Genomic DNA, 14,397 nt, shown 5'->3' with positions numbered 1-14,397 from the left:
TACAAAAAGAATTACTCTGCTGACGACGCTTCGTTACTCCTAGTCGTTCCCGAACGCCGGCGTACTGCGATTCTTCGTGCTATGCATGACGACATCACATCGGATCACCTGAGCTTTTCTCACACGCTTCATCGATTACGCCAGCGCTTTTATTGGCTGAAGCTATGGAAGAGCACAAGACAATACGTTGCCAGTTGTCCCGGTTGCCAATTCCATAAGAAGCCGGCGACGCCTCCTGCAGGCTTTCTGAAACCTGGGAAACCTCCTGCTTTACAATTTAAAAAAGTTGGTATAGACTTGCTGGGCCATTTTCTCAAGAGCTCTTCCGGTCGTCGATGGATTATTGTGTGCGTCGACTACTCGACAAGCTTTACTGAGACTGTGGCGCTTACCTGTGCTACTGCCGCCGATGTGTCGTGCTTTTTCCTTCTATCTGTCATCCTGCGCCACGGCGCTCCACGTGTTGTGATAAGTGACCGTGGATGGCAATTCACCGCCGACGTTGTTGAACATCTGCTGCGCCTTTGCGGTTCCACTTATCGACATTTAACGCCGTACCACCCTCAATCAAATGGCCTCACCGAACGCACGAATCGTACTCTTACCAACACGCTGTCACTGTACGTCTGAGCTGATCACAAGAATTGGGACGCCGTGCTGCCCTACGGTCACGTACGCATACAATACAACCAAGCATGAAGTAACCGGGTATGCGCCTTTCTATCTGTTGTATGCTCGCAGTCCTCAAAACTTTATTGTACACAATTTTGCCATTCACATTGAACGAAGACACATCCATTGCACAGACATTGGTTCGTGCCGTTGACGCCCGTCAGCTTGCTCGCCTACGAACACTTTCTTCCCAAGTATCAACCAAGGCACGCTATGACGCCCGGCATATACCTGCCACTTTCGCTCCAGGCCATCGCGTTTTACTGTGAACAGCTCTACGGAAGAAAGGCTTGTATCGCAAGTTTATCTCAGCGCATCATTGTCCATTCGTGATACTCAACCGATTAAGGGACGTCAACTACGTAATAGCAAAACTGACCTCCAGTAATCACCGGTCGTGGAAGACAGAAGTGGTTCAAGTGGCCCGCCTGAAGCCCTACCATCATAGAGTTCCCGAATCAAGCATTACCAGCCATGTGGTTCCCTAACTCACAAGGCGAGCTTCGTTTGCGCCGGAGGAAGATGTTACGCTACGCGGTGCAACCGAAGAAGGGGAGATTGAAGAACTGCGCGTGTGTAAGAAGATGCCTGGCTAACTGCCATCTCGTCTCTACGTGTTCTCGATCATCTTGTAAATAAATTCATCTCATTCGTAACAATATTATCTCGAACCATCTCTTAAATTATACAAATGGATGTAACTTATTACCTAATCAGAGGCCGCATATTGGTCTGTCCTAGTACATCGAAGTGTAAACATCATCTTCTTATAAGCGCACGTGGCAACTTGTTAGCTTGTTCTTGCTAAGTATCAACACAATCATCTGATTTTCATGCATGTCCACTCTCCGCTAAAGTAAATATACTGAAGTATTTATAAAACACATATATGTTGATTATAGTCACTTCTCTGGGATGTGCAATTTTTTGTGCAACTCATACAACATTTACAGTTAGCTATACGACACAATTGCTGTGACTGCGCAGACATCATTCGAAGCTCACCGTCCTGCTGCACCGCATGCAATTGCACCACGGAAAGACACAGCAGCGCTACCAATGTTTTTTTTTTTTAGTCACTACAATAAAAAAGCACATGCAAGCATGAAGCGACGATCGCACGTAGTGAACCACTGCTCTCAATCCTGTACAAGCGTTAATCCAAGTTATGTGCACAACTGAAGTCACTGTTGTTTTCTATGGTTTAACGCGAATGAGCAAGAGGTTATAAGCGTTCCACGAAAAGTTTCAATCACGATCGAGCCGATCGCACTACCAACGAGGTCGATATGAAATTATAGGTGTTTCCTTTTTCCATTCACGTGCCATTTTAGCACTAACACGCTGTTTACTAGCCTTTTGTAACAATATATCTGTTCTCGACGCAAGGTTACGATGGATCATTCTAACTCCTACGCTATGCAAACCGAGCAAATAGAATTATAGCAGGCTTACTTTAGGAGCAAGTTACGAGCACGCGTAGTTTGTTTAACATCCGTTGAGGGCAGGCTATCCCATATCCAAACGCATGCTTGCACCCGAACAAGGGACACACTCTTCGATGCCGCAGAGTGCAGAGTTTTGTACACGAACTGAAACACATTCAGCGCAAATATCTCCGCGATATGACGGCACATGGCGAGGACACAAGCGTACATCACGCAGCGATAAATTTGGAACTTTGCCAATTAGAACGTGCCAGGAGTCAAGCAGCGTAACCATTCATCGCTTCTTTTCTTCGCCTACGATGCGCCAATCTCTGTTACTTGAGGCGTTCCTCCGGTATTGAGTACAAGTCAAGACATATTGAAGGTAAACTAACAATCTGTACAACATACAACGATAAAAGCTGGCTTATTACACATTTGCAACTTTGACAACGCCTTGTTAGACCCTTCGAGATAGGAAGCGGAGTGCGTAGTGCCACGTGGGGCCGTATTCTGAAACGATCAACTTTGGCGATAGTATCGCCTGGGTGACAATATCGCCGTCAGGTGCGCGCTGATTGGATGACGTCGTGCTCAACCAGCCAATCAGCTCATCAAATTTCGCTAAAGCAGCCAATCAGCGCGCGTCGTTGGCCAAGGCGATAGTATCGCCGAAGTGTATTGTTTCAGAATACGGCCCCTGGTGCCGCACTCTCTGAGCACGGAAAATAAATCAGAATCGGCTTCCTTTTCCCGTTTATTCAATAATTGTTTGAACACTAAAATGATTGCTTGACAAATAATTGATCTCTGAAAGAGGAGAACGCTTTCTCTCCGGCAAGATAGTACATTTTGTACCAAGAGATAGAGAAAGCAATAAGAGGAAAGGCAGGGAGGTCAACCAGACGAACGTCCGGTTGAGATAGCAAACACCAGTGTTGCAATGTAGTGCAATGCAGTGTACTGCGATGCGTCAATAAGCTTTACTTAGCGCTAATTTGGGCTGGGTGGTGCATTTAATGAACGAGTAAATTAATGGGTTGTGTCATAACGTTTTCCCAAGACTAGAGTAAAGCTAATGAACAAACGGTGTCGCATCTTGGGTCAAAATAGAAATAAAGGTTGAATGGTGGCGCCAACTCGTGACTGGGCTGTTTTTTTTTTCCTTCGCGTAGTTTGCACGTATTTCGGTGCATGTTCGCGATCTTTATGCTGCCGTACAATAACGTGCGCGCTCGCCGGTTTTGTTTCAAGATAAGGCGCTAAATGCTTGCGATTACATCTTACCGCAACAATTGACAACAGATGAACAGTGCAGATTATGAGTAATGGCGGTGTGTCAATGAATGGACATTTATTGACAGAAATTGGATATATTGCAAATATTATGTGGTGATGGAAACACACAACTGTACAGTTCCGTAAAGCCCTTTCACTCCTGGGTTAATTGTTCCTCGCGCTCCAAAATTCTATCTGGCCGCAGTACTTGAATTTATAGGCCGCCCATTCTCCTCGACTCCATTTGTTGAGAAATTTAAACGCCATCGCCGTCATTACACCACTCACTGCGTTTCGGTACTGATTTAGAGTGCGCACAATTTTTTCTGTATAGCACCAATGTCATTGCCTATGCACCAGTACCTGAGCGGCGCAAGCTTGTTTGCATTGGCAAGTATGCCCATCGCTCTTCGTTCTCATAAACATACATGCCGTATTATAAACTGCAAAGTGCTGACACCAGATAAATGTCACTGCAAATGCACGTATATTTGCGCATACGACCAGCGTCACAAGGGCCGTATGCACGGCCAACTGCGACAGGGATTAGGATGCGTATATATATTTATACCATCTATTCTTACAACTTTTGGTAGAAGGCCAGCTCTCACATTTTGCACGTATCTTCATCATCCGTAACATTTGCTTGTTCAATTTGTAGTGATGAAGAAGAACAGGGAGCAAGCAGTAGTGGGGCGCTCTCATAGATGTAGGGCGTGGGCGCAGATCACGAGCTTTTGGCGCCGTGACCGTTGCTCTCTGGCGACTGTACTGGTTTTTCGCCTGTCGCTTGCCGTAAGTAAATCTCCTTATCAAAGTGGTGGAGGCGCTGGGTACCCTCTTCAAACCTGGAACTCTGAAGCCGGATGTTGCCCCACTACTGCTTGCTCCATGTTCTTCTTCATCACTACAAATTAAACATTCTTAGATGAAACTTTCTCAGCAAAAGCGCTCACTCAGACAGCGTGTCAATTTTCCTCGCAAGAAAAGGATGTTCGCATAACAAAAATAAAACGGAATTCTGTATTTTCTGCAGCACAGAGTAGTCGCTGTAGTATTACGTGTGAAATGTCCGTAAAACGTCAAACGGGGAGCACATTCTGTATTTTAACAGAAGTCTCGGTCCTATTTTTGGGATTGACATGATTTTCGTATTTTTACTGCAACTTCTCCGTATAATGACGGAATTTCTTTCAGTGCAGAGAGCACGGTAGAATTACAATTTAGTTACACAAGTTATGGAATTGCTGTACTTACAGAGTTACAGGTCATTATGAATTTCATATTGTGTTTATCGATCTGCATTAATATGAATGATAACAATAAAATTTTTATCCCGGACGGTTGCGCAAAATTATATACGGCGTTGTGTTTCTGATCACTTGGTCATGGGCTCAGTTAAGGCCACTGCGGCCGCACTTCCATGGAGGGAAAACGCAGAAATGGACATCTAACTAAATTTAGAGGCATGTTAAAGAACGTTAGCTAGTAGATAAAAATCCAGAGTCCTCTTTTACAGCGTCTTTCATAAACTACCCTTTGGGTTTCAGAAGCAATATCTAAATTTATATAAATTTTTATCAGAATATCAGAAACAGCATTTTCTATTACAATGCACATTTTGCTAATGGTTTTCTATAATGCGCGTAAATGTGTTCTTTGTCACAAAAATGTCATAAAATGAACCTCACACTTAGGTTACCTTGGTAGTGTACCTAATCAATGATAGGCATGATATCATTGGCAGTTCCAAAACATTGTGCAGGCTCCCGCGTTAACCTCACACTAATTTTCAGGTTTACGTAACTAATGGCTGCAGAAATAATCTCACACTGCGTGAAATCGGGACTGAAAGTGCATTCTATCAAGCTATTTTTGCTAGACTACGGCTGTTGTATTACTTTTGCCTGTAACGAAATCACTGTCATTTTCGATTTCCTTGATACGTTGATATTATTCTTTTTGACAGTTACAGATGCTTCAATTGTGTCGGTTTTAAATTGAGATGAAAATGTAAATGCGTGCACTTGCTATATACCTATGTTTCCCCATTGATTGTTTTCCTGATTTTATATAATCGATATGTGCACAGTGTAAGCACGCTCAAGAAAATCGCCAGAGTCAGTTGCACGCAATTAAACACATAACGGCATGTCAATTTTATAAAATATTTTGACGGTGTCATTTCTCTCTGATATAGATTGCGGCAGGGATGAGTTTGTGGATTATTGCAGCAATGGATACAAGAACGAATTCCTTTGTCCGGAAGTACAACGTTCCCCATGCAAAAATGGAGAGAAGATATGCCGCTGTAGCCATGCTTATTACCGGAAGAAAGATAATGAATGCGTCCTAAGAAGCCAGTGTGGTGAGTGAGAAGTGATGTTCAAAGTATAGATAATTTGGAGGAGATAGAGTTGGAGTGAATTATCCTGCGCAGAAAACTAACAGTTCGAGAACAAAAAATTCCTATGGCACATGGCTGCGGGTATCCAGTGGCATGTTTAAACACGCACTTGGCTATCCCCAACTCCACTTGATTGTGAGAGCTAATTATTGATGCAATGCACCTGTTCAACTTGTACTAGAACCTAATTTTTAGCCGCAAACTCAGCCCGCTGATTTTGAGAAGACTCAAGGTGTAGCACTTAACAATACATCAGAAAAGACACCACACACAGTGTCTACGAAATGTAGAGCTGTATTCAATTCGTGTGAAGCGCAGCCAGACCGCTTAGCCGATCGCGGGCACTCTGGACGGCCAGGGTTTGGTCGTTGAGTTCGGAGCTGCCCAAAAGCGCAGCCCACCTATCCTTGCTGAAGGCGGAGCCGATGGCTTCACACTCCCACAACACATGGTTAAATGTTGCCGTTAGTCCACAGGCAGGGCAGTCCGCACTGGGATACCTTTCAGGGTATATAGCGTGAAGAACCGCAAGGTTAGGATACGCACGAGCTTGTAAAAGTCGAAGGGTCACCGCCCGCGCCCTGCATAAGGCAGGGTGCGGGAGGGGGAATACCCGTCTTGACAGATAATAATGCTTAGTGATTTCATTATACGTCATCAATGGTTCCCCGCGGGGTAGGGGGACTGCGGAGGCGGCGCGGTCAGTGAGTCCTCGCGCGGCCTCGTGCGCGCTCTCATTAGGGTTAGAGGGAGAGCCCTCAATCAACCCCAAGTGAGCGGGAAACCAAATGAGAGAATGCGGAGAGATACTTTTGAAGCTTTGGAGAATGCGAAGGGCCTGCTGTGCACCAATTATTTGCCTCATTCGTTAATCCTACACTGCTCTACTCTTTTGAAGATGTCACATGATTGTATTTCATGAGCAAGTTCTTTGTCTCAATGCAAGCTGCACAAAAAAATCTTGAATTGTATTTATTTCACTTTTCCTAATTACCTATGAGAGACTAAAAACGTGCGTTATTATATGCCCCTACTCAGAGAAAATGTAGGTCAAGAGGTTATATCAAAAGAGAATATAGCGCCATTGCCAGAATTTCTCTCCTATGCCCATTACATCAACAGTCAGTATACAAGAAATGCTTCGTGATATAAGATTGCTGCAAGCACCAATTTAAAACAGTTCCATAATTCCACATTCGATAATAGAATACATCTACATATGAGAAGCCTAATGTTTCACCAATGGCAATGCCTAATGTTTCACGATTGGAGGCGAAAAGTGGCGTAGGCGCCCTCTTGTGACTCAAATCACCGCAACTCCCTCAGCCTCTTTTGGCTGTCGAGCGCGCTCGTTCGCTTTGTGCTTGCTCGGAGTACTAAGCGCACCTGCTGCACATTCTGAAGAATCTTTCGGCTGCATTGTGCTGTCAACCTAAACTGCATTTTGGTTTTCGAAACCACGTGATGCGTGACTCCTGCTGCGCTGAGACGGCTCGTCCACGCGGCACGTATTTTTCCTTCACCGTCACTCTGGTGGTAATGTAGGCGGCACCCCTAAGTGTTAATGGCACCTAGGGTGCCTGAATGGTCTTTCCCTCTCCGCCGCTCCGTACAGGGTGGCGACATTCTTTCAAAGGGTACACGCCGCCTCGACCGGTTTTTCCCGACGGTCGCCGCCATTGCCTATCTCACTTCGTTAGGCGACGGGTGCAACGAAGGAGCTGCGGCCGCTTGGTCGCTCGCTTTTTTCAGAGAAATGACTGGCTGCTGCGTGCCCATGTGCACTAATCATTCCAGAAATGGCTGGAAACTTTACCATTTTTCGACAGAGCCCAATAGAAAGCTGCAGTGGATCGTCAAGATTACGCGGGACAAGTGGCAGCCTAAGAAGTCATCGTGTGTATGCAGTGTGAATATCATGACGTATGTTTATTTCCCGTCGAATTCAGTACCTCATCAAAGAAAAATCTATAGAGCCGGAAGCTGAAATAACAGCATGGTTCTTGGAGCTCGTATTCAGGCGGTACACATTGATGTCTTCCCGCTACCCTTCAGTTGCTCTCAGCCTTCGAGACATGAAGTATTACTAAGCAATCGAGCTCACGAGCTCAACACTTGAAACTTTTCAAGGAATGAAAATGGGAAGCATGGCGCAGTGCAAGCCTTCACAGGCAGGTTTTGTGATAATAACAACAGTTGTTTTTCATCAGCACGACATTCTCTTGCGGATTGAAGGATATGAATTTTTCCTCACAAGGAAAATTTTAAAAGAGTGTTTTTAAAATTTGTTTTCAGTAGTGCGCATCAGGAAGCCTGTTCCGAACGCTTATGATTTGAAGTGCGCCCTGAAGCTGCCGTGCGTGAGGCAATTTCTTCACACACCGGGAACAACAAGTTACGAAGTCGATAACTAGGCGCTGGGGCACATTTCCTCCGAAGCTCTTCAGATCCGAAGAAAGGCTGCTCGACCGCACTTCGATAGCACCGCGATCATGTGGTTCCTAGCGCACGTCGCCACCCCCATTGACGAGGGCCCCCCTGACTTGAATGAGGTGGCTCACCGCTTTGCGCGAGAACTGACCCGCCGCGCAGAGTTAGAGACACTCTCTTCGAGTTCAGACCTCCTGGTGCGAAGATTTGACGAAAATGGTGCGCCCTTGCGTGAAGACCTCCCACGAACACAGCGAGTCTGTAGAGAAGCTCCTCATCTCGATTTATGAAAGGCTGAGGCTTCGCATCCATTTGCCCCACGTTGGTGCGAACGGCGTCAAAGAACATGGAGGCAAAACGTGTGCGGAGGTGAGCCTCCGGTGACCGAAAAAAACAGGACTGGGTGTTTACTGTGTGCATTAGTAAATTTTTTTGGTTCAGTACATTTTAATGTTTTATTATATTTTTGTGATCGTAGAGATTGCCCTTATTCATGATAAAATAGCACATGCGCAAATAAAAGCGTTGTAATATTTCATCTGATTAAGATTTTTGCAAGTGGGTTATTCTCAAGTAAAATTATTGTCGGAGCAATACCAGACAGCGTCAGTCATACTTTAGTACTGACTCGATCGGGCGCTTTTATATAATAAATGAAGTTCAAAATGCAGGAAGTACAAAAAGGACAAAAAAAGGACGCAAGATTTATTTATGTAAACGGGCATTCACAATCCATAAGCTTAAAGGATAAAAGAGCGATCTGAAAAACATTGACGCTACCTCCGTCAAGATTTGTCAGAGCTACGAGGGTACGCACAGTAGGTGGTGAAAGAAAGCATGTTTAAACCGTGTAAAATGGGTCCCAAGCACACAATGAGGCAAACTATACCGAGCTGCTGACAGGCTGCACGGCCACCGAGGAGTGTGATAAGTTGCGGCGACAGGAGACAGCGTGTGACAGCTCGATAATGCAGTTTGAGTCTGCAAACAAGCTATTAGCTGAGATATGCGTGTTCTGACCAGTCTCTATTGCGCAAAATGCCTTTGGTTGCAAAAAACACATGCCATTCGCACGAGCCGGCAGCTTGTGCGTCGAAGCACTGTGATGCGTGCCATTGTTTCTGTCTCAGAAAAGAGACCAATTACGGCCGATAAAGTTAAAGAGCAAGCCTTGTAAGCACAGAACATGATGGTGCTATGAGTGATGGTGTCGATATGGGCAATAATATCAATCCAGTCCTTTAACCATATCAGTCCTTTGGGACACAGACATCGTGCAAGTGAATTTAGAGAGCCTTTCAACATAGCCAGCGAATTTGGCGCGGACCTTGGCGGGCTTGTTGCAACTGGGTGAGGAACAGCTGATGGCGAACACTATCGCTAAAATTAGGCTTAAGCGCAGAAACCAAGGCACCGTATTTTGAACGGGTTGATTCCGCAATATTTTCCAAAAGCTCCACCACCATGGGACGCAGTTTTGAAGCAAGCATAAGGGCATCTTTTTGGAAGGTCCACGTGTTAAAATCTGCAAGTGTTATGTGAAACGCAGCCCATAGTGTGCTGCCGTCAAAAATGGGTGGTTGCAGTTGTGCAGAGAGAGTGACATATCTCGGGAAACGGTACCCTGAGATTGAATGAAGCAGACCCATGCGGTTAGGTCCAGGATAATGTCACATGCACGTGATATTCGATTGGCGAAAGCAGTCCCGAAAGAGATAAGGCGCGAATAAAAGGGAGTTTCAATACTGTGAACGAAGGCTCGTCAGTCAGTTGGTAGTTTATGATGATAATGCGTGAAGGTATTCATTTGCCGATGGGGTACGCAGCGGCGCTTGACCCGTGGTGCTGAACGGCCGACGTAGCGGAGTCAAACTGTGAACGAGGGCGTCGCGGAGATGACTTCGGTCGGTTGAAGGTTGCTGGCGTTGAGGCCTCCATGTGCTCCAAGGCACTAATATTGTAGGTGCCACGATCTCTACCACGTGCTCTTGCAGACCGTCTTGCAACGTCTTCTTGGTAGTGGTGACCTTTCCTCGGGTGATGGTGGTCCGCGCTGTCACGAAAACGTAAGATATCACCAGTACACAAGCCTTGCATTCCAGAATAATGCTGACAAAATCGTCGGGTATCTCTCGCTTCTACTTCCTTTTAGTCTCTCCGTTCTTTATAGGAGGGGCTCGTTATTGTCTTATTACACTCGGGACCTTATGCGCCAGCAATGTGGTAGTCGTTTGCAAACTGCTGCCATAAACATATTGTTACGGAGAGTTGGGCAGAAATGACTTTATTTACAGGAGATGGATGATGGTGAGCGCGCAACCAGGCCTAGAAGCACTTCGTCCTCCTCTTCTTTCCAACTGCCTCTTGTATGCTCGTTACATTCCCCCACAAGCAGACGAAGCCCGTAGGGCGAGTTAGGAGGCATCAGTAGGGTAAAAACGTTTCAGGCGAGCAACATGAGTCACTTGCGTTCTACTTGATCGCCGGCCATTGTCCAGGAGGCGAGCTACCACATAACAAAGTTCACTCAAACGTTCCAGGACAACGTATGGGCCGGAATAGTGGGACAGGAACTTTTGACACAAGGCCCGCTTGCGTTGTGGTGTCCAAAGAAGCACCAAGTCGCCTTTGGCGAACGAAACAGGCCCGTGACGCTCGTCGTAACGGTCCTTTGAACGGTGTTGCGAGGCCAAAATACGAAGGCGGGCTATTCGGCGGGCTTCTTCAGCGAGGCACACAGTCTTTGACACAGAATCGTCGTCGTGCAGAATAAAGTTTAAGAAAGTATCGAGAGGGCTGCGCGGTAGCCTTGCATAGAGGAGATAAAATGGGCTGTAGTTCGTGGTTTCATGTTTCGCCGTGTTCTATGCGTAGGTTATGAAGGGCAGCACGTCGTCCCAGTTCTTATGGTTGGAGGAAACATACATGGCAAGCATGTTGGTCAGTGTTCGGTTCGTCCTTTCAACGAGGCCATTGGTCTGTGGATGATACGGTGTGGAGTGACGGAACTCAGAAGTGCACAGACGAAGTAGCTCCTCAACGGCGTCCGCAGTGAAATGGCGACCACGGTCACTGATGATAACACGCGGCGGACCATGACGAAGAACTACGGAACGCAGCAGGAAAGCGCCACACATGCAGCGGTGGAAGAGGGTATGGCTGCAGTTTCTGCGTACCGTGTGAGATGGTCCACGCAAACGATTATCCAACGGTTCTTATTGTTAGATAACGGGAATGGACCCATAAGGTCAATGCCTACTTGCTCGAAAGGTGTACTGGGCGGTGTCAATGGCTGCAGGGGACCTGGTACAGCGGTGGTTGGTCGCTTGTGACGTTGACACGTTTCACAACTAGCGACATAGTGTTTGGTTGTCTGGTACATGTTGGGCCAGTAAAATCGCTCTTGCGTGCGGTGTAGCGTTCGCACGACACCAAAATGACCAGATATCGCATCGTCATGCATGGCGCGTAAGACGTCGGCGCGGAGACTCTCGGGAACAACTAAAAGAAAACGTGCTCCATTCCCGGAGTAATTGTTCTTATACAGCAACTCATCACGAATGGTGAAGCCACCGCTGCCTTGAGCAGTACGAGCGGCGGCAAACAGCGGATCCAGGTTGAGATCATTGCGTTGCTCTCTCTGAAAGTCTGCCGCGTCGGGGAACGTACGAGTAATGGCAGCGAGATAGTCATCAAAATTCTCAGCTTCGCAGTCGGAAGTCGCAAGAGGAATGCGAGAAAGGCAGTCTGCGTCGGCATGACGACGTCCGCTCTTGTATGACACCACGAAGTCATATTCCTGTAGGCGCAGCGCCCAGCGCGCCAGTCGACCTGATGGATCACGCAAGCCAACCAGCCAGCATAAAGAGTGATAATCGGTGACTATCTTAAATGGTCTTCCGTAAAGATAACATCGAAATTTCTGCACGGCGAGAACAGCTGTCAGGCATTCCTGCTCCGTAACCGTATAATTGCGCTCGGACTTGCTTAGACAACGGCTGGCATATGTAACGACATGTTCGGCGTTGTTGTGACGTTGTACAAGTACCGCTCCTATTCCGATTCCACTAGCATCGGTGTGCACTTCAGTCGGGCAAGATGGGTCGAAGTGACGCAAGAGGGGTGCTGACGTTAGTGTAAATTTCAGTTGCGAGAATGATGCGTCACACTCCGGTGTCCATGTGAAGGATACATCCTGTCGCAGAATAGATGTCAACGGGTGAACAATATCGGCAAATCGGGGTACAAAACGACGAAAATAGGAACATAGACCAAAGAAGGAGCGAAGTTCTCGTGCTGTCTGTGGTGGTTTGAAAGAGCTGACTGCTTCAATCTTACGGGGATCGGGTCTGACGCCATCCTTGTCGACTAGATGTACCAGTACCAATGTTTGACGCTCGCCAAACCGACACTTTTTTGAGTTTAAAACTAGTCCAGCTTTCTCGATGCAACTCAGAACAAGACTCAGGCGGGCGTTATGTTCTTCCAACGTGCGGCCGAAGATTACAACATCATCCAAGTAACACATGCATATCTCCCACTTTAGGCCAGCTAATATTGTATCCATGAATCTTTCAAAGGTGGCGGGAGCATTACAGAGGCCAAAAGGCATAACATTAAATTCGAATAAGCCATCTGGGGTCACGAATGCGGTCTTTTCCTTGTCTTTAGATTCCATAGGTATTTGCCAATACCCCGATCGTAGATCAAGCGTCGAAAAATAAGAAGCAGCGTGTAAGCAATCGATGACGTCGTCGATTCGCGGTAGTGGGTAGACATCCTTCTTCGTCACAGCGTTTAGACGTCTGTAATCTATGCAGAATCTCCAGGAGCCATCTTTCTTCCGGACGAGGATTACTGGAGCTGCCCATGGGCTGGAAGACTCTTGAACAACACCTTTTTTCATCATTTCCTTAACTTGTTCTGCGATAACCTTGCGCTCTGAGGATGACACGCGGTAGGGCTTCTGGCGAATGGGCTGTGCTGAGCCGGTATCTATTCTGTGGCGAGCTCGTGATGATGGTAAATCAAGTGGCTTATCTCCGTGGGTAAAATCAAATGCAGCAACATGTCGAGATAGGACTTGTACCAGTGCTTGACGCTCAGGTGTGCAGAGAGCCTTGCTGATCATACCGAGAATCAGCTCTTCAGAAGGGCGATAATCGCATGGAGAGTAAGCAGGAGCGGGCTCTGCTGTGAGTACTGCTATTGAGCTGCATGAAGCTTCATCGAAAAGGGCAATTTTCATGCCTCGAGGCAGAACTACTGGCGTGGCGGAACAATTCAGCGCCCACAACGTTGCGACTCCTCTCGTCAAGCACACGACAGAGCAAGGCACGAGTATACATTTTTTAGCACAGTTAATGCTGATGGGCCTAATCACGAGGTCAACGCAAGGAGCGTCAACAGTAGTTGCACAAACACGAACGGGCGTTAGGCACCATGAGGGGGCAAGCACTGCATCAAGCACACTGAGTGTATTCCTTTCTTCGTCACACGAGCTTTGTCCAGAAAGCGCGGGTAAAAGCACCTCGTTCACATGGATTTCACCATTTCCACAGTCCACAGAAGCGCCGCAGTGTTGAAGGAAATCTATGCCGAGAATTACATCGTGCGAACAGCGGGCAAGGACTAAAAACTCCGACACAAACACTTTCCCAGCCAACGTAACACTTACAGCGCAAACACCGAGGGGGTGGAGCCACTCTCCGCCCACTCCACGAAAGGTAACGGCATCGTCCCATGAAAACATAACTTTGTGGCCTAGGCGGTTCTTGAAAGCGAGGCTCATGACAGACACATTCGAACCAGTATCAACTAAAGCAGTGGTCGGCAATCCGTTAACTAGCACATTCACTTTGTTTTTGATCATCACAGCAGGCAGAGGTATTTCATCCAAAGACCGTCCGGCGACCTCACCTCCATCGGCCGCGGAGGCTAGTTTCCCGGCGGGGGCGAAGATGCACGGCGCCGAGGGGACGGAGAACGACGAGGACGGTTAATTGGTGGTGTCAGGCTGCGGTCAGACGCTGGCGAATCGCTGCGTCTGATCTCGCGCGAAAAACGGTCCGTGGGAAGTGGACTGGTCCATGGGTCGTGCGAAGTACGGGTTCCAGGTGGCGAAAACATCGGCGGTGTCCTTCGTGGCTGACGGTGTTGGCGACAGTAACGAGCTATGTGTCC

The 14,397-nt window shown here is 47.1% G+C and overlaps 1 protein-coding gene across 3 annotated transcripts in view; it reads left to right on the top strand.

Annotated features, from left to right (window-relative positions):
• The window catches only part of LOC125944803 (uncharacterized), a 204,956-nt gene that overhangs the window by 28,879 nt on the left and 161,680 nt on the right, over positions 1-14,397 (top strand). For 2 of the 3 annotated variants that reach the window (XM_049666164.1, XM_049666163.1), the window contains exon 2: positions 5,578-5,745. The exons of the other annotated variant lie outside the window; for it this stretch is intronic. In XM_049666164.1, the coding sequence (XP_049522121.1) occupies positions 5,578-5,745 (168 nt within the window). The remainder of the gene's footprint in view (positions 1-5,577; positions 5,746-14,397) is intronic. 3 annotated transcript variants of the gene reach the window in all.

The sequence above is a fragment of the Dermacentor silvarum genome, chromosome 4 (genome assembly GCF_013339745.2).
Source record: "Dermacentor silvarum isolate Dsil-2018 chromosome 4, BIME_Dsil_1.4, whole genome shotgun sequence".
NCBI lineage: Eukaryota > Metazoa > Arthropoda > Arachnida > Ixodida > Ixodidae > Dermacentor > Dermacentor silvarum.
This window is presented reverse-complemented; position numbering and strand designations above follow the sequence as displayed.